Consider the following 25,819-nt stretch of genomic DNA (forward strand, 5'->3'; position numbering starts at 1 on the left):
AACATTTGTTACTAGGAGTACTGACACTTGGAGAACATTTTGTAACTTAGTAAGCCAAGACCCGACTTGACAATTTGTTTGAAGCGATACATCAAGTGTATATAAGTTTCAAATGTGCAGTGAGTACTCACTAATTTCACTTGCAAAGGGTTGTTCAATGTGTAGCTAGAGTATTTGTAAAGGCCTTGAAATTGAAGGTCACAACTTGAGAGTTAATCTGTACCACTAGGGATGCTGTTTATTTTCCCAGTTTCTTTCTATTCTGTAATGCCGCAACTTTTTTGTGTACTGCATCTTTAGGGTTTATATACTCTTGGTCCTTTGTTTTTCTTTTTTAACATCTCAATTGGGATTTCTTTCTTCATTTCACTGCTCCTCAGACTACTTGAACCACATAAACAGTGGCCTCATACATAAAACCAGACTGCTGATGCAAGTTACTGTTTACAGAAATACCATTGCCTCAGGAACTCTTTAAACTATGACTCAGGATCCAAAATGAGTCACAGCCATTAAAGGGAGGATAAAAGGCAGAAGTAATGTGATGTCAAAGGCAAGTAGTCTGATAATAAATGGTAATACTATACAGGATATATAAACTTGAAGAGATAAAAGTAAGGCCTCCGGCTGAAATGCCATTGGTCATGGTTCTAGGTGATGGTTAATTACAGATGACATTAACCTGTAAATTAGAAATTACTGTTGTTTTTAGTGAGAAAGTTAAATGAACAATTGTTTCAAATTTAGCTTTGATATAATGGAGTTATGACTGTTAAAGGAATTAACAGTCATAACTATCTTATTGCATGTAATCAGAAATTAGATACATGTAGGTGTTATCCAACCCTGGGTCTCCATACACTTTATTGATCTCACAGCAAGGTTATGAATTTCATGTTTCATTCCTGAACTAAAAGCATTTTCAAAAACTTGAATCTGTCCTGACATGCTGTGAGTTTGTTCATTATTAATACTCCAATGGTTGGCGCGGTAACATTCACAGCACATTAATGAAATCTGCTACAGAAGTGGTAATATCACTGTTGACAGGTCGAAAAGTATCCAATGACATGAGTAGCAGTCAACAGAACCGCCATTAGAACTTGCTATCATCAAAATCCACTGTCTGAAGCTTATCTGCTGAGTATAATCGGAAATACTGGACTGGACTGGACTGAAATGATTCAGCATGTACGTCCAGATTAAATTCATCGTACTGCAAATAGTTTCAAGCCTGAAAAGTGCTCTTACTTTTAAAGGTAATCTGTTTGTAAGATCCCCTTTTTGGGTTTTTTTTTACCCTCCAGATGATGACAGCACTGCATTGGGGTTACCTGATAGCCAAGGGGTTAGGGCAAAGTGAGCAGTGAGTCCCTGGTTCAACTCCGCGCCGGCTGGACCATTTGCAGCTCATTCCCTTACTCTCTTTCCCTACATTTTCTGTCTGTCTTCACTGTCCCTATCAAAAAAAGGCATAAAAATACCCCAAGAAATCATCAGTTGAAAAATCATCAGTCCAAAAAGTGATTTAAAACCAGTCCTTCAAACGCAATAAGTCTCAAAATTACTGTGTTAAAAGGGCTTTAAGTGGTCCTCTCAAAACTTTCCTGTTTACTCTGCCTACAGTAGGTGCTCTGCTGGTCATAATTTAAAAATACCTGGAACTATCCTTTAAAATTAGTAGGTACTATTACTGTCTCTAGAAATGCAGTCTCCCATTTACCCTCTGTTGGGGGTTGACAATCATTGGAGGTTGTCTCCATGACATAAAACAATGTATAGCAGACCTCATGTTTTTTTATTAAACTACCCATTTATACTATAATTTTAGACCAAAAAGGCCCCAGTTCTATTTTTTTCTATTTTTTTCGTGATAGGGGCATACTGAGCTGGAATTCCAGACAAACTATTCCTAATATTTTCCCCAGCCTCTAAAAGGTTGAAGATCCGCTGCTTTATGCTATTTCAAAACTCTGAGGGGCCCCTGCTTCAGTGGTTTGTATTTTTTGGGGTTAGATGTTGATTTACACATCAGCCCAATAATGGAGGATATCTTGCTGCATTGTAAAAATTAGATGTTTTTGTAGTTTAAAAAAATTAAGAAATAAGATGCCAGAATTTGAGTTGAGGTGTTTGAGACCATATGTTAACACATTATAGTCTCAGTACTGACGACGTAATACCAAAAAAATGAATTGTTTGATCTGTTCCCCTCTTTGCAACATACTAAGACTGAGATAATCATTCACAAGTTCAAGTATAATTAACACCAAAGACCAAACACCTGCTAACAGAGTCTGAGACGACACACTCTGTGGGTTTGGAGTACATCATGAGTCGTTTAATGCGTCACAGGCCTACATCTTAAGGATTCCCAAAATACCACTAAGTAGCAATCTGTCTTAATAAGCTTGCATCTCAGGGTCCCTGAAAGAGTATGAGGAGGCCTTCTTTTAGACAGTTCAGAACCCCATTTGTTGATACCAGATAAGTCTGAGTCAGACTGTTTCATGGAAAACATGTCACATATTAATAATGGCTCCTGGTAAATGTATCCCCCCTAGCAGTAAAGAAACTCTAATCTTACATGGTCATTTTGAGAATATTTAAAAATCCATTGTTGTAGTCATTTTGTGACACAAAGTATTCAATGCATTATAATGTGTCTGTGTCAGGAAATGTACCTTTGATGTATCCACTTTCCCTGACCCTTCCTCATCATCTCATCATCAGGTTCAGCTTGTAATTTCCTACATTTTCCTTGGAGAATAGTGTGAACCTCAGCAACCTCAATAAATAGGCTGGGTTTGACATGTAAGTGGTTAGAGGTACAGTTATAGTTCAGAGCACTTGAGAAAAACTGTCAGCTCCTTTAACTCAAAACAGCATATTTTGTAGCTGCAAAGCATTTGCTTCTTAAACTGCTGTTAACAGAGAGACTGACAAATCAGCTTGTCCTTATAAAGTAAATTACTATCCCATTACTGAGTTGGAATAGTAAAGTATAGTATAGTCTATGTCTGACATATTTCAAAACTTAGAGTACTTTCTTCCCTCCTCCTGCTCCTTTGCATAGCTTTATTAAGTGTTTCCAAAATTACTAAGCGATCATAGCTGGATTTACATGACCTGTGTTTCATGAAACCTTGGGTACACACATGCATACAGTGACACACACGCAAAGCTGTCAACCTCGAAAGAACAAGCCTTTTATATATTCATATTTTGTCAGATTTCTTTATACCCTAAGAGCTTATTTACAATGGAAATATTTCTGGCCACAGCTCCCCTGATGAAATGCAAGGTGAAAATTGCTCTGCCATGGAGCGATGATAGGAGTTATTACTGGAAAGATCACCAGTCAGATTTTTTATTTCCCTGAAATAAAAGCCCCGTGGCAAATGTCAAACACTGATTCCAGATTAAATTTTTAGGTACAGCCATGAGGTAGTCATGCACAAATCTTTTTGTAAGACAGGGGTGTGGATTGTGTGTGTGTGTAAGAGAGAGACTAAGTATTCAGACCGCTGTTGCTTTCATTTGGCAGTGAAAACATTTTCAGAGTGTATTTCATGGTTGTAAAGGCCACTCGAAATTGGAGGATGATGGTTGGCATGGTGAATAGTCAGTGGTTACTTTGAGGAAGAGGACAAGAAGTGAAGAGGACATTAGAGGGCAGACAAACTAAGAGAATTGAGGCATTCCCTTGGAGTTAAAGAAGAAATAAAGGAAAAAATGTGGTCACGGTTGTTTGTCACATCAGCTCAGAATGTGCTCATCACTGTTGTCTCCTTGACCCACTCATTATACTCTGGACACACAAACATATGCAGTCACACAAAAATCAGTACACAAAGACAGGAGTGTAAACAAATGCATGCATAAAGTGACTGACCTGCTGTCCTCCTTACCAACCAATCGGCGGACTGCGGCAAAGTCATTAACAGCCAACTGAGACCAAAACATCTCAGCAGCATGACACTGTGTGTGTGTGTGTGTGTGTGTGTGTGTGTGTGTGTGTGTGTGTGTGTGAGTGTGAGAGAGAAAATTTTCTCATCCTTCATCCACATGTTCGTCACTGTCTGCTTGTTTGCTGCTGAGAGTCTTCCATTAGAAATATCTGCTTGAGTTTGTGTGCATTTGCTTGTTCCTGCCACGGGGTTGCTGGAGGACAGCTCTGTGTGTGTGTGTTAGTGTGTGTTAATTTTGGGTATGTCTTGCCTGCTTGAGTAAATCTTTAGCAGATATGCATGTGAGAGGTCCCCCTACATGTCTATGTGACTGTGTGTACATTCACTCCTTGGGCTGTGCGTTTTGTTGTTGTCTTGTTTACGTGTCCGGGCCAGTGGTTAGGGCGTGACAGATGGGGATAGGGAGACAGAAGAGAAAAGATAAATGGCCTGACAGCTCCCTTATTCAACTCCTAATCATAGAGGGAGTGTGGAGGCTGTGTGTAACAGAGGGAGGCAATGTTTGTGTTGGGTGGAGACGGAGATCAGGGGTGTGTGTTGTGCAGTCTGTGTAATGCTGAGCACAGTTTTACATTTTTTTCAAAATCCAAACTCAAAATCTGCACCTGTACTGTCTTTGATACTCTGTTTTTGTATCCTGATTTGCATAAAGCAACTCTTAATTTGTCTCTAGAAATGAACAACATTAAACTGACAGAGGCAGTATACAGTATTGTGTGTATATTTGTGAGAGAAAGTATTGACAAGTGGTGATCAGTAGAAAATGCTAAGCAACGTGATATATTTAGACTAAAGTGGTTTCAGCCCAGATGCCTTTTGAAGAGGTGAGTCTATACTCTGCGTTTGAAGATAGTAAAAGATGATGAGAGCCTGATCTTTACCATGAGCGAGAACAGAACATCCTTGTTTGACCTTTGACTGAGGGTGCATCCAGGTGAGCTGTGGATCAGAGACACTGGGCCTCAACACAGGATTTAACGAACATGTTCTTGGCTTTATAAGCTAGCATGAGGTGAGATTTGAAACCTAATGTCAGCCAATACATGGAGCCAGTGGAAGGAGTGCAGTAGTAGTGCGAGATCCTGATTTGCTATTACTTTGCCAATTATTTATATTGTCATCTTTATCTGTTTGGATTTTGTAGGGCTTCAGGTTCCATTTTCCTGTTTTCGCCTGCTTTTAAGTTACAGTGATAAGTGGTTAGGGTGGAATGTTACTTATTTTCCTTGCCTTTCTAGTTAACTTTGTTTTGTTTATGTTGATATTGCTCACCCTGAAACCAGTCCTAGTTCCAACTACGTTATCTTAGCCTCCCCTAGATGAGACGTAATGTCACTGTTCAACATGGTGGTCAAATTAATACTTAGATATTGCTCTGCCATTTTGAAATTAGTTTGTGGTATGCTGTTGACAATTTTCAGTTTCTGACTTCAACTTTTCTGTTGCCACAAGTACATGTACATTAGGTCACGTTTCCAGAGATTTGTGAACTTTGACATGACACAGGGTCTAATTTGACCCAGGCCCTAATCTTGATCTTGACCAGGGTCTTCCTGGTGAAGATATGCCTGCCCAAAGGTTTCTTGGGTCAACTTTGCGGTGGAAACAGGCACAACAAGAAATAAATGTAAGTAAAAGAAAATAGTGGGGGTCTCCCTTCTTTCCTCATCCTGTTTTCCTCATATTGATAGTTCCACAAGTAAAGAGGATTGCACAACAAAGAGTCTAGATTAGTGTAAATGGAAGAAAGGGGCTGATTTGACCTCATCTGCAATATGAAATATAGCTGGGGATTATATCAGTAAAAGCCAAAGTGGTGCAGGTAAAGGAATGCATAATTCCTTAAAATATGATGAAATGTTAATGGCAGGTTTAAATACATACATTACAATAAGAATTTGAATTGATCCGTGAAACCTCCTTCAGATTACAATCAGTTTGGAGTGCGCGTATGCACAATCCTTTTTGTCTTTACTTTTGTCAGAAAGCTTCTTTGCGTGTTGAGCAAAAATGTCTTTCCACATAGATAGAAATGTTCATATGCAGAGCAGCTCCAAAAGTACTTAGTCTTTAGTTTCTTTGCTGCTTCAGAGTTGTAAAATACAATGCTCAAAAAATTAAAGGAGCACTTTTTAATCAGAGTATTGCATCAAGTCGATTAAACTTCTGGGATATTGATCTGGTCAGTTAAGTAGCAGAGGGGGTTGTCAATCAGGTTCAGCTGCTTTGGTTTTAATGAAATTAACAGGTGCACTAGAGGGGCAACAATGAGACGACCCCCAAAACAGGAATGGTTTTCCAGGAGGAGGCCACTGGCATTTTTTCCCTCCTCATCTTTTCTGACTGTTTTTCACTAGTTTTGCATTTGGCTAGGGGTCAGTGCTACTACTGGTAGCATGAGGCAATACCTGGAACCACATCAATACGTGCCATTGCCAGAAGGTTTGCTGTGTCTCCCAGCACAGTCTCAAAAGCATGGAGGAGATTCCAGGAGACAGGCAGTTACTCTAGGAGAACTGCACAGGGCATTTGCCATAGAACACCAAAATTGGCAGGTCCGTCACTGGCGCCCTGTGCTTTTCACAGATGAGAGCAGCTGTGCCCTGAGCATATTTGACAGACATGAAAGGGTCTGGAGAATCCGTGGAGAATGTCATGCTTCCTGTAACATCGTTCAGCATGACCAGTTTGGTGGTGGGTCAGTGATGGTCTGGGGAGGCGCATCCATGGAGGGACGCACAGACCTCTACAGGCTAGACAACGGCACCCTGACTGCCATTAGGTATCGGGATAAAATCCTTGGACCCATTGTCAGACCATACGCTGGAGCAGTGGGTCTTGGGTTCCTCCTGGCGCATGACAATGCCCGGCCTCATGTGGCGAGAGTATGCAGGCAGTTCCTGGAGGATGAAGGAATTCATACCATTGACTGGCCCCCACGCTTGCCTGACCTAAATCCAATAGAACACCTCTGGGACATTATGTTTCGGTCCATCCGACGCCACCAGGTTGCACCTCAGACTGTCCAGGAGCTCAGTGATGCCCTGGTCCAGATCTGGGAGGAGATACCCCAGGACACCATTTGTCGTCCCGACGTTGTCAGGCATGCATAACACATGGGGGCAATACACAGTACTGAGTACCATTTTGAGTTGCTGCAATGGAATTTCAGCAAAATGGACTAGCCTGCCGCATCATTTTTTCACTTTGATTTTCAGGGTGTCTTTGAATTCAGCCCTCTGTAGGTTGATAATTTTCATTTCCACCAAACAATGTGGCATCCTTTCATTCCCAGTCATTACCCAGTCCATATCAGTATAGATATCCAGCATGTTTTTTTTCCCCCCATTGAGATCTGATGTGTTTTCAAAGTGTTCCTTCAATTTTTTTTGAGCAGTGTATTTCATGACGTGGAAAAATTAGGAGCAGTCAGAACAGTAATACCTTTTGGTTTTGGCACTTCTTCTGAAGCCAACCGTTACAATTTTAGCACTTCAGTACATTGCTAATGAGTACTTAAGTGAGTTTTTCTTTAATTTAACAAATTAAAAAAAATTAAAGTGAGACAAAATACCTTCAGCCTCTTGAAATCAGCAGATGCCCTGCAACAGTAACTTTTTAAAGGTGGTGCTGTGTTGAGTCAACGTCGACAGCTTGGGGCATCAGTACTTTCTTCAGTATGTTTTTTTTTTTTTTGGCAATCACCAGTAAAGCTGATTGCAACAAGAGCGATAACAACCGGCTGTGAGAAGAGTAGCAATAAAACAGACTTTACTGGTGATAAACCAAGCGCTGTGAGAATAAAGGTGAGGATAGACACGACCAGATGTCATTTTGTAGTGCGGAGAAAAAGCACACATCTGGTTTGGTCTCCACCAAAAAGAGGCAGTGACGTCTGATACTGAACCTTGTGTGTGAGTTCAATTGCTTGCTATCAGAGAGAGTGCGGGTGTATGTAAACCACAGCCTGTGCGAGCATTAATTCCCATTTAGACGTGTTTACTTTCTCACTAAAAATAAAAGTACTCAAAAATGTGCAAACACAAGCACTCACACACAATCTGAAAAGCATTTAGAAGCAGGAGCCACAATCATCACTGCCAAGAAAGTGTGTGCACATGTGTGTTTTGCACGCCGTGCGCATAGCCTTGAGAGCTGTAGCCTTGTTACAGGGCAACCAAATCAGGGAAGGGCCTCTGTCGAGTGTTTCTGTGTGTTCGTGATATCACAGAGAGCAGGATGAAGACTGAGTGAAAATTATGAAGAGAAACTGAGCAGTGGGAAAGGAGAGACCATAGTGTGTGTATATGTGTGGCTCTTTTAGAGTGTGTGTTTCACATCATTAGGACAAAAGAGGTGGGGGGGTACTGTGTGTATGAGTATGTGTGTTAGTGTGGGGTAGCCACAGGCATACCGAGCAGCCTGATAATGAACACATTGATCTGGTATAGTAGAGAGGAAAAGGACAAACCTACATGTATTAATGGTGTCTCTATCTTCCCTCTCCATTTTTTTCATTAATAGCAGCTGCTCCTTCTTTTTGTTTCTCATTCTGTCACTGTCTCTCAACATTTTTATTTTATTAGTACCTTTCAGTTTCTTTCTCCTTTACTTAATCCCACTTAAGTTCGTTTACCCATATAAATTATAGATGAAGACGACATCAAACATAGAAAAATTAGGGAAAATACCAAACTTGTAAAGTTGAAACCTCAAAATGCCCCAAGGTCCAGTTTAAAAAAAGGAGGTTTTTTTAGTGCTCCTTTTCAATATTTGACTTTGTCCTTGTGGTGCTTTTCTTCTGGGATACAAATTAAATACTTTTTTATATTTTCACACTGGTGATACTTTAAACATAATATACCAACTTCATGTTATCAGCTTAAATGAATAGTTCAAAATTTTGGGAAGTATGCATAATTACGTTCTCGCCGAGAGCTAGATGAGAAGATCAATACCAAACTCATGCCTGCCCAGTAAATGATGATGTTACCGCCACTAGCGGGTTAGCCTAGCATAGCATAAAGTCTGGAAACAGTGGGAAACAGCTCTCCTGGCTCTGTCCAAAGGTAGAAGTATTTACCTACCATTACTTTACACATCAGAACAAATTAACAAACAAGTTATAATGTGTTAATTAGTGAGTTATTAGTGCAGAGCCAGGCTAGCTGTTACCTCATGTCTCCACTGTTTGTGCTAAACTAAGCTAATTTGTAGTGGTAGCTTCATATTTACTTTACACATAAGAGAATGGTATATATCCTCTGATTAAACTCTCAGCAAGAAAGTTAATGTGTATTTCCCAACATGTCAAACTATTTTTTCAACTGCTTCATAAAATAAGTGAGGTTCTTTAGCCAGCATTGTGTTTTTAGTATTGAGTCTTTTTAACACAATTTATTTAAACCTAACTAGCTTGCAGTGCCAGCCTGCATTTGGCTATCCCTAAGCCGTCTTTGATTTTGATCAAGTAATAAATGTACAATAAAACAATATCCAGATTTCGTATGGCTGCTTATTTTCCTCAAGGAGGCAGGTGTGAGGCAGCAGCATAAAATACCATTAAGTTGGCAGAATCTATAAATGGAAGAGATGATAATGTCCAAAGATTTCTGAAGTCTTATTGCAGTTGTAGCATTCAGCAGAAATCCCTTTTTGTTTTGGTTCACAGCTTGTAGCACACGGCCTGGCAGTGCAGCACATCCATGTGAATCCCTCAGTCCCTTCTTTCACCTCTCCAGCTCTCCTCCCTGTAGCAGAGATCTGAGAATACAGTGTCATTTTGTGTGTGCGCATGTGTACCTCAGAAAATGAAATCATCTCTTCCCTCACTGGGCATGTAAATGTCTAGAAAGAAGCACACAGTTTTGTCTCTCAATTTCAATTTATCAATGTTAATGGCGCTTTATTGGTTCTATACATTGAAAAAGCAGAAGATATCTTTCTTCAGCTATAACGTCCCCTCTCTGGAATTAGATTTTTCTTTTTCAACTGAAATATATATATAATATATATGCTCTCTCTACTCTTAAGAAGTAACTTGAATGTAAATGACTCTTACTCTCAACCTCTGTTTCAGTTCTTACTGTATACATCTTTTTTTGGCTCTATTAGCACGACCAACATTTGCTTTATTCGCCTGACCACATTGATCTTCCCGCTACACCTCACTCTCTCTCTCAGTGCTGGTAATGAGGTGTGAGTCCTTGTGGTTTGTTTATCGCCTGACTCCATTCTCCCAATTATGAGCTGGACTCCAGACTAACTTTTCTACTGGTAGCACTGACACTGTCATGTGCTGGTATGACAGACTTTCTCAGTCGTACCAGCACATGATTTGGTTGCACCCTTTTTTGTGAACAGGACTTCCTCTCTAATTCTGTTTATAGGCAGTGTTGAACTAGATGACCATTTCATTCTCCTGCATTGAGTAATTATTCTCATCTGACCACTGAAAAGAAGTGGGGAGGGGCTCAGTGTTTCAGATGATGCATCGGCCCCTTCAGGATTTGTTTCTTACTGTCACTTTGTAACTTCAAAGTTTCAAGCTTAAACTTTGTTGACCCGTTAACAAGTTTAGAGTTGCCTGCTGTGGACCGGCCACATTGCCGGTCGCAGTCTGGAGCCCAGGCTTAGAGGGGAGCTCCAAATACCCAGGACGTCCTCAGGAACTGGGTTGGTTGTGTGTTGTTGTGCATTTGTAAATAATGGATATTTAGAGGCTGGTTCATGAGTGGCAGGGGTTTTTTTTTCTTTTTAAAAGGCATTTAAAACTGACATTTTCAGTTATATACAAACACATTTTAGTAGACTTAGAGAAAAAATCTTTTCACACAGTTTACATTCGTTCACTCTCCCTTGGGGACATTAAACAGTAACACATCTGAAGCCGCTCCAACGATATAGTAACATAATTCACTCAATCCCTCCAACTAAGACTCTCACTCTCCCCTTTTCTGCTTTTCTTTCTGTGCCCCCCCTTTTTCTGTCAATCTCACCCCCCCCCTTTTCACTTTCTCCGCCTCTTACAACAATTCAAAGCAGTCTCCCCACATTGTTAAAACAAGCTTACAAAAGTGAAAATAAATAAGCAACAAATCAAGTGATGAAATGAACACTAACATCCCTCTCATCTCTCTCATTCATTCTCCCTCTCTTTGCTAATTTAGAGAGATTAATTGGCATGATAATACTTTCGAGGCAAACAAGCAACAACAAAATAGAAATGGAATGTAATTACTTATAACAGTTGACTTTCTCCCTCTGCTCCACATGTCTGTTTGTCTATTGCAGCTGAGACTCTGCAGTGTTTAGTGTACTCTGGTATTTGAATGTGGTTTGCACGATGCTACTATTTGTGTTTACCGATGTGTAGCTATGCTTTGTGTGCACTTTTACAAATGTCTGTTTAGCACAGAGCTCTTAAGCGAGATGCTTTCTTGAAAAGAACTAGTCTTTTCTTTCAAATAATTAATTTGCAAAAGAGGAATTACGCAGAGTGTTTGCTGTCTTGACTCTTGCTTCTCTATACAATGTTTCCATGTTTTGTGTTTATGTTTACATTAGTTTGCTCAATAGATGTTTCAAAAACCCTTTGTGCAAAATCTCATTAAAGATCATCCAAAAATTAAAGTCCACTTCACTGTTTGTCTGTCCCGCCGTCTCTAGACCAACATCCCGTTCCTCCAGAATGTTCTGTCCAACCACCAGTTCCTCCACTCCACTGTGGACACCCAGTTCATTGACGAGAACCAGGACCTCTTCAACCTCAAACCCACTCAGAACCGAGCCCAGAAGCTACTGCACTACCTGGGTCAGTGTATAAACAACGCACAAAGAATGAACAGTGACTACAAGATACTGTATGTAGTCACTATGTAATAAATTAATATTTTCTAAATTGATCAGTCAGTTGCTGGTTCAAACTGTGACATTTTAGTACAAAACTAGGCCTATATAAGCAGTGAGTATAAGGTTAATAGCTCAGAATCCACCTATCTTCAACAGAGCTATGACTTCATGATTGTTTCTATGGCTTTCACAGTTTTCCACTCAACTTTTAACCGAGAGGTAACATACTGCATGTAACAGTTGAGCTGACCATAGTGATTTCAGTGAAGGGAAATGTGAAGCACATCATGGATCCAATAACATTAGAAATTTGGGACCCAAGAGTGAAAAAGAGTGATGAGCTAATTTGCTTATGGTTTTAAAGTTCAAACTGGAGTTTTATGAACTAAGGTTCAAACGGACACAACAAAGGAAAACCTTGATTAACATGTGGCAATAATCCTTTAATAGCCTCAGGGCTGATGTTTTATAACCCTGATTGATTTTTTTTTTCTTTTATTTATCATCTTTACAGGATGTTGCATATGTTACAGGACTGCATCTGACTTGTATTCTCTATTTTTATATTCATATATAGGTCATGTGATGGTAAATGGACCAACCACACCCATCCCGGTTAAGGCTAAACCCTCCTCCACAGACCCCGTCATCCCTCCTGTCACCATGGGTATGTCAATCAAAAGCAAATCAACTCATCACAGTGCATAGTTAACCTTCTATCACACATTATTCACCTGACCCAGTCGTTTATTTTCAGGAATAATAAAAATAACTTTTTTCATAGTTCTGTGTGTAGAGGAAGGTTTTAATACTATATTAAAAGTGTACCCAAAAAAAAAAAGGGTGGGGGAGGCGTTTGCTACAAGAAATTGTTATCGAACTGTGACAGTACCATAATGTCACAGTGCACCATCCTTATTGAATTCATTACATTTAGACTAATTTAGCAAGGCACTGCCACTGCAAGGCTTGGGGGTTTCATTTCCCCATGGGCACCGATGCTAAAAATATAAACACTTGTGGATCCATAGGGCACTTTGGATAAAAGCACCCACCGAATGACAAATGGGCTGATGAACAGTCTGATAGCTGTAGGCAGAAAGGCCTTCCTAAATGACTCAGTTTAGCACTGGAGGAAAATGGTTTTGGCCCAGAGTGCTCTGCAGAGTTGTGAGTACAACAGTAAGAGGATGCAGGTCATTGTTTGTGAAGGTGAAGTTATTTGCTTCTCACCCTGCTCTGCACCAGCACCCCTGGAGTCTTGTAGGAAAGGCCAACAGCCAAGCTTCCCCCCCATACTAAATATAGTGTCTTAGTGAATTTTAAAGGTTAAACTAAGGCTGGGATACTAATGAAATACTCATTTTAAAATTATAATGAGATGTGCTGAGTTTAAATATTAAATGTTTTTTTTTTAAAAGCAGAAAAATATCTAGAAAAATTAGCTTACTCACTTGATGTCACAGTATGTCTTTGTAGTCGTTTTGCAGTTACTTTTAGTCCCTTCTTACTATGTTCCCAGGTTTATTTTTGTTAGGAGGGCAAACTAGCATGAATTGATACAGCTGCTCCTTCTGACAGCAACAAAGTAGTCCACTGTATCAATCTGACATGTTTATCAGTACTCTGTTCTGCCTCAGCACATACCACAGCATGCCCGCAAACATGAATTATAACAAAATAATGTGAATAATATGAATCATAATCAGGCATAACTAATAAAATCTGACATTTAAAAACCATTCACAGCGGAACAGAATGGAGTAGAATAGGACAGAATAATCAGCGGTGTTTGTGTACGCCTGCATGTGTGTGTGTTTGCCTGTGCTTACCCACCACTTGTCTACTTATGCTAATCTTGTGTTGAAAGCTATCATTGCCTGCCCCTCTTGTCGCAGGAAAGCAAACACACACATGCATGTACACTTGAAAATCACACATTTACAGAATGCACCAACTGGTCAGGTACTCTATAGGCAGGCACCCTTTAGTGTACATGCCCCCACTTACCTATAGTAAGCAGCTGATGAGGTAGTTGTATGCAGCACAGGCATGCACACAGGCATACCTAAAGCCTAGTAATGAGATTTGTAATGTGCTTATATCCTTTCTTTCATTCAACAGAGGGATTGAGGGAAGGGAGGGATTATGCCTGTATTATCACACTCTGTGGAGGAAGGGATGGAGGAAGGGACAGGGGCATGGAAGGAGAAAGAGGTTATGAATGGAGAACAGAGAGGGTTTGGGCAGCATATAATCCCTATATGTAAAGAAAATGGTCAGGTAGACATAGTGGCAAGCAGGCAGGGAGATATGGATAGATAAATGATTGAGCTAGATAGATGGGGATCTAGCGGATGGCGAACAGAGTAGGAAGGACTATCGCCATGTACCACCCACAGAAAACAGAAGAGCAAAGATCAGAATTACATTGTCATATCTCAAAACATCACATCTAAAGCTAAGAAGAAAGAGGAGGAATAGCAAAAAAAGCTATTTTTGAGGAGTTCCCCCCACACCAAGGGCATAAGGGAAGAAAATTATTCCTCAAAGACAGGGTGAGGAAGTCCTGACAACACCTGTTAAGTACTCAAGGCCATTATTTTCTAATTAGGATTTGTAGTCTGAAACGTTCCCTCTGATGGCTGGTGGTTTATCGATAGTGTATAAGTACACCTTGTTCCAATTATTTTCTGGATTTATTTAATGGAGGACATCTGGAGGTTAATCACCAGATGCCTCAGAGCTAGCTTTAGGAAGAATCACTAATAAAAATGACAGACTACATTCCCCCTCCCAGTTACGCGATGTATTCTCATTCTCAGGACCAAAGTAGAACAGTGCACAATCTTGTTGCATACAGATAAAAAATCGTAATTACCAAATAAACACACGTGGACTTAAAGCCTTAATATTCCCTCTTTCTCTGCCTGTTTCTAGTTTTGGATACTTTCATTATCCATCTTCAAAAATAAAAGGTGGTTTTGCCAGCTTTGTAATTAATTTTTTAGATTTAGTTCAAGTCTAAAACACATTTTAAGGTATCTTTAAATGGAGTCATAAAGGGTCTTAAATTTGGCTTTCTGAAACCTCATGATACTTTGGATTTTTTTTCAGGAGTGTGTACTGCAAAGTAACTTATTTCGTCTTTGTTCTTTCTCTAAAAGCATGTATTTCAGTTGTTTCTTTCAAACCTTTCATACAGCTATGTGTGAGGGAAAAGTTCTTGAACAGTACTACCAGTCAAAGGTTTTTCAACAAGGCGTGTTTTAGTAGTTATGCTTGAGACAAACCATTAATTAATGCACATTTATTGTAAATATCTTGTCGCAGTATAAGAAAGGAATAGCTCGTTATTTTAGAATTAGGGGGATTGGCACCTGTAGCAGACAACAAGCTGTACATATGTTTTACAAGTCATTCTAACACATCTACCTGCTTTTAACATGTACAGACTTGACTGTTCTTTCACTCCTGACTTTAAATGAAGCACTATTTAGCAGTCCCATCAGGATCGGCCAAATAAAAGGCTCCTAAACACAAAGATACAGGACATGAAATAGTCTTCTTGGGAGGCAGATGTCTGCTCAGGACAGCAACAAGGAAAGCTGTTATTACTCTGAGATTGTCTCCTACACAAATTTAAAATAATGAAGTACCTCTGAGCACAGTAGCTCACTCTTTCTAGTCATATCAGCTGGTATTGTGGAGCTGGGAAGAGGGGACCGGAGAGGTGAAGAATATCAAGAGAAGGGGTATGAATTTACAATAGCCTGGGAGACAAATGATTGAAGTTAGGGCAAAGAAGCTGGGGAATGGGAGTGAGGTGTTGTCAATGCAAAAGAATGGGTCTATGATTGTAGGTGGGTCAGTTGTCAAGCACAGCAACCTTGTGGGACTTTATCTCTTTACTACTTTTTTTCCCCCACTATGTATGATGCATCACACACAAATCCACTATTTTTCTCAAAGGAACGTTCAGATGTATAAACCACTGTAGTCCCAGTACAGATGCCCTAATTTCTTCCCTGTTGTGTTAAAGCATACGTGTCAAAGACACCATGAGTGGTGAAAACATAGTATATAAGACTGCATGAGTGAGAGAAATGGAAGGAGGACTTTGAGCATAATTGTAGTCTGTTTCAGTGAACTTATTTTGTGTGACTTTGTTTGTGTGTACGGACAATACATCGTTGTGTGTGCGTGTGGAGTTCATTTTGCTCATGCTGGCCTTATGGACAATTATAGCAGAGATCATTTGTTTGCAGGGATCAGGTACAACAATAAAAGGTCAAGAATGAAAATTCAGCTATGCAGAAAGAAAGAGAGGGACATGGAGGGGAAGAGAAAGAGAAGGACGTAGGGTTGGAGGACAACTAAGCAGGCAGATAGTACCTCATTAACTAGTCTAATTGATTGATTGCACACACCCCAGAAAAAAATAGATCCCAATTCTGCTTCCAATATTTTAATGCGTCTGGTTGTTCTTGTGTTTAATTGCAAGGCAGACAGATAAAAGAAGGAAGGAATAGGATAGAGAAGGCTGGTTATAGTAGCACACATAGAGCGAGGTCTTTGCAGTGTTTAATATGTTTGTTCTGAGGATCGTTTAGCTATAATAAACTGAAAATGCCAGTGTTTGTCTTGGGGATTTCATAGTAATTGTTTTTATTCCTCCTTGTGGAGGCTTTTAGTGGGGGGGCTACACTTCGCTGCTGTATATGACATTACAGTCTGGAATGCTAAACAGAAACACTCATCTAATGCCAACATGTCCAAAAATCTTCATCCACAGTTCCTCAGTGAGTGACAGAGTGTGATGAAATTATGTACAGACCTTTTCTGTAGGATGAATCTGACTTTGGTGATCCCCTGACTTTTGTTCTAGCAACATCATGAGGTTTAAATCTGTGGTTTTGAGTGAAATGTCTCAACAGCTATTGGATGGATTGCCATTAACTCTGGTGCACAAATTGGTATACTTCTTGGGCTGGGAATTTCATATCTGCTGGATAGGATGATATGGTTGTTGGAGAGTTTTTAAGACTAATATTTTATATAGAAATATATAAAAGATATATAACATTAGGCTGAGAAATTAAAAGTTGCATGAAAAGTGCAATAGCAGCTATCCTGGAACTGGTTTGCCTCCACTGGCAACCATACAGTACCAAGCTCAGTCGCTTGGATCTCTTGTTTCACTAAACAGTAGCTGCTTACTTTACTTTAAATATAAAACCATGGCCATATGAGTCACTGTCAGCGGGAGCAATCCATTTTCACAAATCGTTGGGTTGTGTGTCTAAAAGCTGGTTTCTGATTCTTTCTTATGTTTCTTATATTGCTGTATTATGTAACAGCTGATCTACTTGAGCTAAGGGCAACTGGAGCAGCAACGGGTGGAAACAGTGTCCACCTCATTTGCAGAAGTTATGACAACTGCCAGACTTGTTAACAGCACAACTTAAGAGAGAAATAAATAACATCAGTTTACCTGCTCGCCTCCTGTCTTGTTAAAATGGTGGACATCACACCAGACCCTTAAGTAGTGTCTAAAGTCAACACACTGTTTAAGATTGGATAAATAAAGGGCTACTCACATATTTTGTCCACTTTTAAAATAAATAAATAAATAAATAACCCGCTTTTTTGCACACAGAGAAAGAGCAGGAGGAAAGAGAACATAGCACAATGGAGGTTCCACATAAAGATATTTAATAAGACTAATAATAATAATAATAATAGGGCTAATAATAAGACTAAACAATTATAATTAGACTACATATAATAATAATAATAATAATAATAATTGAAACAGTGGGTGTTGAGCAGGATCATGGGGGCAGTAGGTGGTTTGCAGTCACAGATCCATGCATCAGATCAAGATATGGACTGATCATTAAGTTTCTGCACAATCCGTTGAGTTTGGTGGAACATTTTAAAGTATTCTTCCAGCATCTGATATTGATTTCTCACAAATGTATAACCACAAACCTATTTCCCTTTCATTAACCCTCTACATTGTTTTCCACATTAAATTTCTCTTTATATTAATTTCTTTCTCCCTTCTTCACTAATAGGCGACCCTCCAGTAGGTTTCCGTGACGTGTTGCTGCGTGATGGTCCTGAGGGATTCGCCAAGGCAGTCCGCACCCACCAAGGTCTGTTGCTAATGGATACCACATTCAGGGATGCTCACCAGTCACTCTTGGCAACCAGGGTTCGGACCCACGACCTGAAGAAGATCTCACCATTTGTCAGCCACAACTTCAACAACCTTTTCAGCTTGGAGAACTGGGGGGGTGAGTTTTACTGCGTTAAATGTGTGTCTTGACAATCTGGAATATTTTTGTTACAGAAATTTTTGTTACAAAATGTTCCGTAATTCTGCATAAAACCACACTTTCATTTTTAAACTTTGGTCTCTGTGCATATTGATTAGATGAGTTATAATGTGTTAAACAGGGCTTTATAGGTGCTGGTTGGAAGAGCCAGGCTAGCGGTTTACTCCTTTCAATTTTTATGCTAGGCTAAACTAACCATCTCCTGGCTCCAGGTTAATTTTTTAGCTCATAGACATAACAATGGTATTGTTACTTTCATCTGACTCTTAAGTAAGAAAGCGACAACAAGTTCTCCAATCTAAATGACCATATTGTTGTTTATCACTACCCTATGATATGACAAATAATCGTAGGCATACCAGACCGTCAGTGTCATGGTTACAATAATAAACACGTGGTTAAGTTCATGGAACACAAACGAACAGCAGTCTCCCGTGTCATAATTACTACAGCTGCTAAAGGTCGCCTAACAATAAAACTTATCTATGGGTCATCATAACCTGCCTTTACAGACGCCATATGGGATCATTTTTTATTTGAGGACAGTATCGAAATTGAATAAGCCTATTTTCCAAAATATCAAAATGTTCCTTTAAATGATACACAACCAAAAAAGCAATACCACTGTTAATCCCACTGAAGATACACAATTAATTGGGGGGGATACCTGTAATATGTGATCTCATACAGGCAGCCATGTAAGAATGACTTGAACTTCCTTCCTTCAGTGACTATCATATAAATTAAAGTCTTCGGTTCTACGTCCTGAGAGGGCTCAGATCCTTCAACGAGATGCTCCACATGTTCTATCAGTCTGTTGTTGAGAGCACCATCCTCTATGCTTTGGTGTGCTGGGGAGGAAGCATTACAGCAAAGGACCCCAAAGACTGAATATTAAAATCATAAAGGAGGCTTAGTCTGTCATTGAATCCAAGCTGGTCACGCTGGAAGAGGTGGCTGATGACAGAAGATGATGCTGGCAAGGCTGCTGGCGATCCTGGGCAAAGCCCCCCACCCCCTACACAACATGTTGGGCAAGCTTAAGAGCACCTTTATCAACAGACTTTTTTAACCACAGTTTGTTAAGGAGCAAAACAGGAGGTCCTTCCTGTTGGGTGCTATCAGACTTTTCAATTCATCTGCTTTTGTCAGGCCTGCTGACATTGAACTGCTCCTGGACTAAACTTGCCTAAATTATTTTATTATTAACTCTTTGTACTTCAGGACAACCAGAACACTTTAATATATCTGATCACTTGAGTATATCAGGACTGCCTTCAAACTGGAACTTACCTTTTTATTTATTATTCGAATCACTTCGCTCTTTGCACACTACAATTTTGACTGTATCTGGACATTAATCTTTAGCACTTTATGCCTTCATAGGTACCTTATTTATAATCGGACAACTGGTCGGTATCACCCCTTATCCATCCATTCTTTCTGCTTATTCCTCTCAGATGTTGTGTTCGTTTATCTGTTGATATTTGTATTTTAATGTATTTGGCGGCTTTGACAATTTAATTACCCTCCGAGTATTAATTACGTCAACTATCTATCTATTTAATCTATCTGTGTGTGTGCTCCCCCATGTTAAGGTGTGTGAACAACCGAATCTGTACTTACCATTCTCTCCCACTCCTGCTTTAGATTTGCTTCATGTTTCATTGATGACAGTGATTGTACCTCTGTTGTTGTTTGTTATTGTTATTTGTTTGTGCTGTGAAAAATAATGTACCATTGAAAATGCATCTCATTCCTCCATCTCATCTCCCACAAGTCAGTCTTCAGCAAGTTGCCTCAGTATACAAAGACTGTACCTTTTGCCTGCTGTTGAATGAATAGAGAAAAGGATGCATTATTGAAACTTCTTGAGGCATGAACAGTGCAATGACTGTTCCCTGTAAAATTTTCAATTACTGTGAAATTGGCCAGAGATGAAAACAGTTGGCAATTAGACCAATTATCAACACTTCTAGATAATGGTCCTATGTGAAGTGCAATTGTTATGAACTAGTTTCGAGGAGTAAATTCATTTTTCCCATCTGAAGACTCGAATACTTAGGAAATACACATTTGTGGAAGAGATATGCCCAGCGCACCTCTTGAGGTTGAAACATTTAATTGAATGCTCAATTATAGTAAACTACTTAGAGTGATTATGCTTATATTACTTGGAGTGATCACAAGAGCAAACATACGAACGAAACAACAAAAAGCCTCAAGCAAAAAGGGGCTCTGTTTCAGTGACTGAGCACATCCTTAGATGGTTGAACAAAGTGAGAAAAAAATAAATGCAGGAGAGAGGAGTCTCCAGTGAAACATCTTCGATGCTGTACACCCTTTCTGAGATTAAATTCCTCCTGGAAGCTGATCATAGTGTACCAGTTAGGAAGAAAAGCAATATATTTCATTACTGTTGAACTCTGAGCAGATCTCACATTAAGCAACTGTCTACTCCTCTCATGTTTGAACAGATAAAAAGGCTATAGCAAAAGTAAATTATTGAGGAGATATTTCGATTAAAAAGGGCTAAAATGCTTCCCAACTTCCATCTCCCAGTATACTGTGATGTTATTATGAGACTGACCACAGAAAGATGATATGTATTCAGCTTAGCTGTGTTTGAGCAGTTACATTAAAAGTAAATCTTTGAAGAGATACAGTGAAAACTCTCAGTGAACTCAGTCCTTCACTCTGGATGAAATTGCTGAATTGATACCAGGAAACCCCCTCATCCCTGTATGCATCATTATACTGTGTGAGCCAGCTCTGAAAGAGGAAAGTGCTGTGAGGCGTACAAATGCCTTTTTTAACATTTCATTATCTAATATGTAAAGCCTTAAAAAGATATATCCACCATTTTTTAAACCTAGGCCATATTAAAATGTGTTTACCAAATGTTGTTTACCATCATTTATAATCATGCATTACACAACCTCACTGATAGCTTTACTTCTGATGTTCCTACCACACCGCTGCAGCCTCACTGAGTTTAAACACAGTCCAATGGGGGGGAGATGATTTAGTCCTTCAAAGACTGTGATAAAACTCCTTTTAGGAAATGGGAAGCTCACAGCACAGTCAGACATGTCTGCATGTTTTTGATAAAAGTAAAGATAAAAGAGCATAAACCGAGCTTTCTATCAGGTTTTTCTCTTGGCTTCATCTGTGTGAGAAACAAACTGTGCAAAATGGTCAATAAAACCTGATAGATAGCATGCTTTGAGACCATTTTATGGTTGAACATTAAAGATGTTAATTTTCTAGGAGCTCCCTGTTTTCTAAACTGAGACTTATGTTAAGTTAGCTTAAACATTGCGCTGTTTAAAAGCCAGAAAGAAGCATAAGCAGTTGGGTAAGATTTTCAAAACTCTTATCGCCGTTTTGAATCCAACATAGTTCATTTGTGTGATTCATGTAGATCTAATGAGTTATTGAAACTGGAGGAGTGACAAAGTGGGTGTCAGTGTTTAAAACTTCAATAAGAGGATAAAGCAAAACTATCCTGGTCATTACAGGAGAAAAAAAAAAACACCATGAAAGCGAATTGCGGGAACAGCAATCAAGTAAAGTCCTCTCAAAGTTTGATGATAGCAAATAAGTGTATGCGCATCTCTCTCTGTCCGCCTCACTAACCTCGCTAGGAAATGCATTTCTTGGTCTGTCTGTATCTTGCTTGCCAGCCAGCCACTTCCAGGGCTGTTTTCTGTGACTTTGTGCCAAAAGTGAGAGTGAAATATAACTATTTATTATGTTTGATCAAATTTGACCAAATTGTCTTAAAATAATCATTGGACCAAGCTTATCAAAAGTTGCAGAAAGCTTGTTGATATCTTATTTAGTTTTCAAGATATTGACCAATAAACTTCACAAGGAGCGGGGCTTGTGAAGGTTTAATGGACATAACTCATTAACGATCTGTCCAATCATCATGAATCTGGGTACATATCTTCAGGCTGTGTTTTGGAATCAAATTCGATTAAGGGGGGACAAATTGCTGAACTTTGAGCGTAAAAATTATTGAATTGCTGCAGGCTTTGTGATGATGAAACAAGTGTGTGATTGGTTTCACGCCTTCTTTAAAAAGAATTATACTAGCTGAAGTGACTTTCTTCGGCTTTGCGAAGCCTGAAACTTACTCAATGCTGCCTACACCTTTAATTTTGGCCCATTGAGCTGCTCCCTTCTGTTGAGTGCAAAAGGGCTCGAACCCGAAATCGCTGCTTGAGGCTATATTTTATATTTGAAAATGGCTTACAAAGCTTACGGGTCAGGAAGGATGGCAATAACTTTAAAGAGAAGGAAACACACTCAATTTTAGTAGCTACCACCACCAACCCCCCCAACCACCCACACACACACCTTTTTCACCCTTAATGAGTTTGCAGGTCTGAAAACTAATTGGTGGGGTTGTATTATGCTTCAATAGGAAATGGTGATAAATATGTATTTAATAAGGTTTGAGCTAAAACAGTGAGCATTTCCTTTTAAACAATCAATAGTAAGATCAAATAATGTCATCAATTCCCTTTCAAGGCTTCAAATGACTATTTTTCAGTGCAACGTATAAGTATTCACAACTGAGCACACTGGTAAATATTCTTAATTTGGGTATTTGATGCAGTAACATCTCTGAGTAAAAACTGCAGAGAATAGTGAATAGATCTTACTTTGTGTCTCCCATAAAGGACTAATGTTTGAATTGCAGTGGGAGTCCAGTTTTGAAATCATTTGTTAGTGAAAGTGCTTGAAGTTTAAACAGTCTTCTGTCTTCATAAAGAAGTTACAGAAAGTGAGTATATGCTTGTCTCTCTCCAATTTATACAGCAACAGTAAGAGAACATCACTGAAATCAAATGCAATACAAGAGTTGGAGAAGTTTAAACACATCCTGACACAATGATTCTGTAATGGGTTGATGTTATGAACTGAGGAGCTTAAGATTCAATTGTCTCTCTCAGTTATGAAAAGTTGTGTAGAGCAAGTGAATCACTGAAGAGAAATATAATATGCTAGTGGATCCTCTTGAGGCGTCAGTAGTTCCTGCATGGTATGATTATGAGTAAGAGAAAACAGAATAGAACTTTCTCATAATTATTTAAACATTTTAAAGGCAGAATAAATTCTAGAAAGAGAGATCCCCCTGACACCTTCCTGCAACTTCACTAGTTGGCAGTATAATATCTTTGAACGAGTGTCTTCCTGTGCATATTGATATTATTAATATAATATATATACAGTATGTATATAATAATTTGAGTAAGTATAAACATCAAAGCATTTAGAAAACAGTGATGGATCTGCCACCAAGTAATTTGACACTGCATTTTCTCTTGACAATCAAAGTTAATTTCAGTGTGCTGTTTTTATTTGTCTTACACAAAAAAATAGTCAGTAATTATCACTTACTTTCAGCAATTACACTGTTTCAAGCCTGCATGGGGCTGCACCAATTCCTTTTTTTTTTTTTTAAATAGATTTTCATTTTTTAAATTTGTATTTTAAAGTTCGAAAACTTGAGAGAGTGAGTCAAGAAGAAACCAAACCAGTTTACATTTTTACAATTTATCTTACCCATTTTTTCTTGGCTTTTCATAATTTCACTTTTTCTTTGTGGGTTCACTTAACATTTTATATATTATCATCTTTGTCTCTTCCATACCGTTGTTTCATTTTTATTCTTTCCGTATACCACTGTGTAATTTCTGTTTTGAAAAGTGCAACATAACTTAAGTTTGCTTACTTTTGCAAAAAGAAGAAATGGCCAAGATGTCTACACTTTTAGTCCCTTGTATGGGTCAAGCTCCAAAAACACTGGATCCTACACATCCCATAATGCAAATCAGTAGATTCTTTCCTTAGACCTTCCATGAACATCCATCCATAAATGCACACTTCTCTAAAATTCTATGATTCCACTTTATGATACAGACCTTTTGTTAAAAATTTGAGGTCTCAAGCTCAATCAGAGACATCACCAGAGGTTGTTTTCTCAGACTACATAAGGTTTCTCCAGAGTCCAGAACTGTTTTTATAGGATGAGTAGTTTTCTTGATGAGTAAACTCCATTTATAAAATCATTGGAGTGCCTCATTAATAAAAGAATGTTGTAACCTTTTATAGTTTATCTCAGGATAATGTAGGAATATCAGGCAGTTAGTTGTTAAACACCCTTTATCCACTCGACTTTCAATACCAAAGTTCCCAGACTCACCAGCTGCCAACCATGTGCTCGCCTCATATTGATTTAAGTTGTGAAGCACAAATTAGACTAAAATGCTGTAGTAAAAAGTTGAGCTCTAGTGCAAACTGTCCCTCAGTGACAGCTTGTAACCATTTCTTTAAACAGTTCCTCATAAATCATTAAATGACCACAAGAGGAATCATGCCTCTCTTCATAGGAGGTCCCTATACAATGTGCTTTTATTACAAAGTGATCAGAGATAAAGAATATTATGCCCGGCTGTGCTCATATCACTTAAAACTCCAAAACAAATCACTAAAGGGAGATGACCACATGAGTATTGAACACTGTTACCCTGACGCATTGTCCCTATGCAAGAATCTTTTTTTACACAGAGGGTGCTTAGATAGGGAATATTGCTTTCACATGTTTTAGCTGCTTAAAGGCAGAATGAATCATTGAAGAGATTAAGCCTGTGAAAGCCCTTTGAGGATTAAGTCCCTTCCTGATATAGCATTCCTCTCAACGCCATAGAAGATACAGTGATATGAAATGGGTCACATAGTGTATCTATATGGTTCCCCATATCTGTTTCACAGTTGGCAAATTTATCAGATGGTAAAGCTACAGATTCTTAATCACTGTATGTGATCATGTTGGTGTGTGCATCGTGTTCAGTCCAGTAGTTATATAATCAGTGTTTTAGAGTACTTTTTAATTTTTTAAGGAATGTGAGCTGTGGAATCACAGATGACATAAAAATTGATCTGGCAGGATAAACCGTCAGATGCATCGGGGCTATAATTGCTCACTTAAGCAAAAATGCTGATAAATGTTGAGATGTCTTCTTATGTAACTCAAGGATTCAAATTATAGATATTAATCATTTTTATTCATCATGGGTTTTTCTTTATGGACTTAACAGCATGAAATAGACGTTAACTTAATTTATTTTCCCACCAGGGGAAATTTGGATGGAGTAAAGAGTTTGCCAATATGAGACCATAAAAACTGTTTTATTGACTTTTGTGTAAAATTTACTCTTACCTAACACACCAACAGAAGATGTTACAGGCCCATGTATTCCCACAACACCTTTTCCTGGAGACAGTTTGTCCAAAAAAGTCATTTTTCTCTCCTCTATCATTAAACATTACATGGGGTGTTGAATACATTGCTGGCAAATGTGGGTGTTGCATTAAAATGGCTTCTTTCGATCCATCCATCTCAATTATTTCAGCTCATCCTCACTGCAGTTTGGACGCTGCCTGTTCTACCAGAAACTCAGAATAAAGCAATGCCCATGCGTAATGTCCTGCTTGTGGGACCAGCTGTCAATCTTCATTCTCATTGTCAAATTATTAGAGTAAATTCTGCTATCCCAGATGAATTCCTCATTCAGTATCACAGCTTGATATCTCACATGCTATGAAACATTAATACTAATGTAGTTTAGTAGATGCTGA

The 25,819-nt window shown here is 38.9% G+C and overlaps 1 protein-coding gene across 3 annotated transcripts in view; it reads left to right on the top strand.

Moving 5' to 3' along the window:
* LOC120797585 (pyruvate carboxylase, mitochondrial-like) overlaps positions 1 to 25,819 on the top strand; it is a 283,931-nt gene that overhangs the window by 212,275 nt on the left and 45,837 nt on the right. For all 3 annotated transcript variants that reach the window (XM_040141374.1, XM_040141375.1, XM_040141376.1), the window contains exons 13-15: positions 11,640 to 11,784; positions 12,400 to 12,489; positions 17,903 to 18,124. In XM_040141374.1, coding sequence (XP_039997308.1) covers positions 11,640 to 11,784; positions 12,400 to 12,489; positions 17,903 to 18,124 — 457 coding nt within the window. The remainder of the gene's footprint in view (positions 1 to 11,639; positions 11,785 to 12,399; positions 12,490 to 17,902; positions 18,125 to 25,819) is intronic.

This window comes from Xiphias gladius, chromosome 12 (assembly GCF_016859285.1).
Source record: "Xiphias gladius isolate SHS-SW01 ecotype Sanya breed wild chromosome 12, ASM1685928v1, whole genome shotgun sequence".
In the NCBI taxonomy this organism is placed as follows: Eukaryota; Metazoa; Chordata; class Actinopteri; order Istiophoriformes; family Xiphiidae; genus Xiphias; species Xiphias gladius.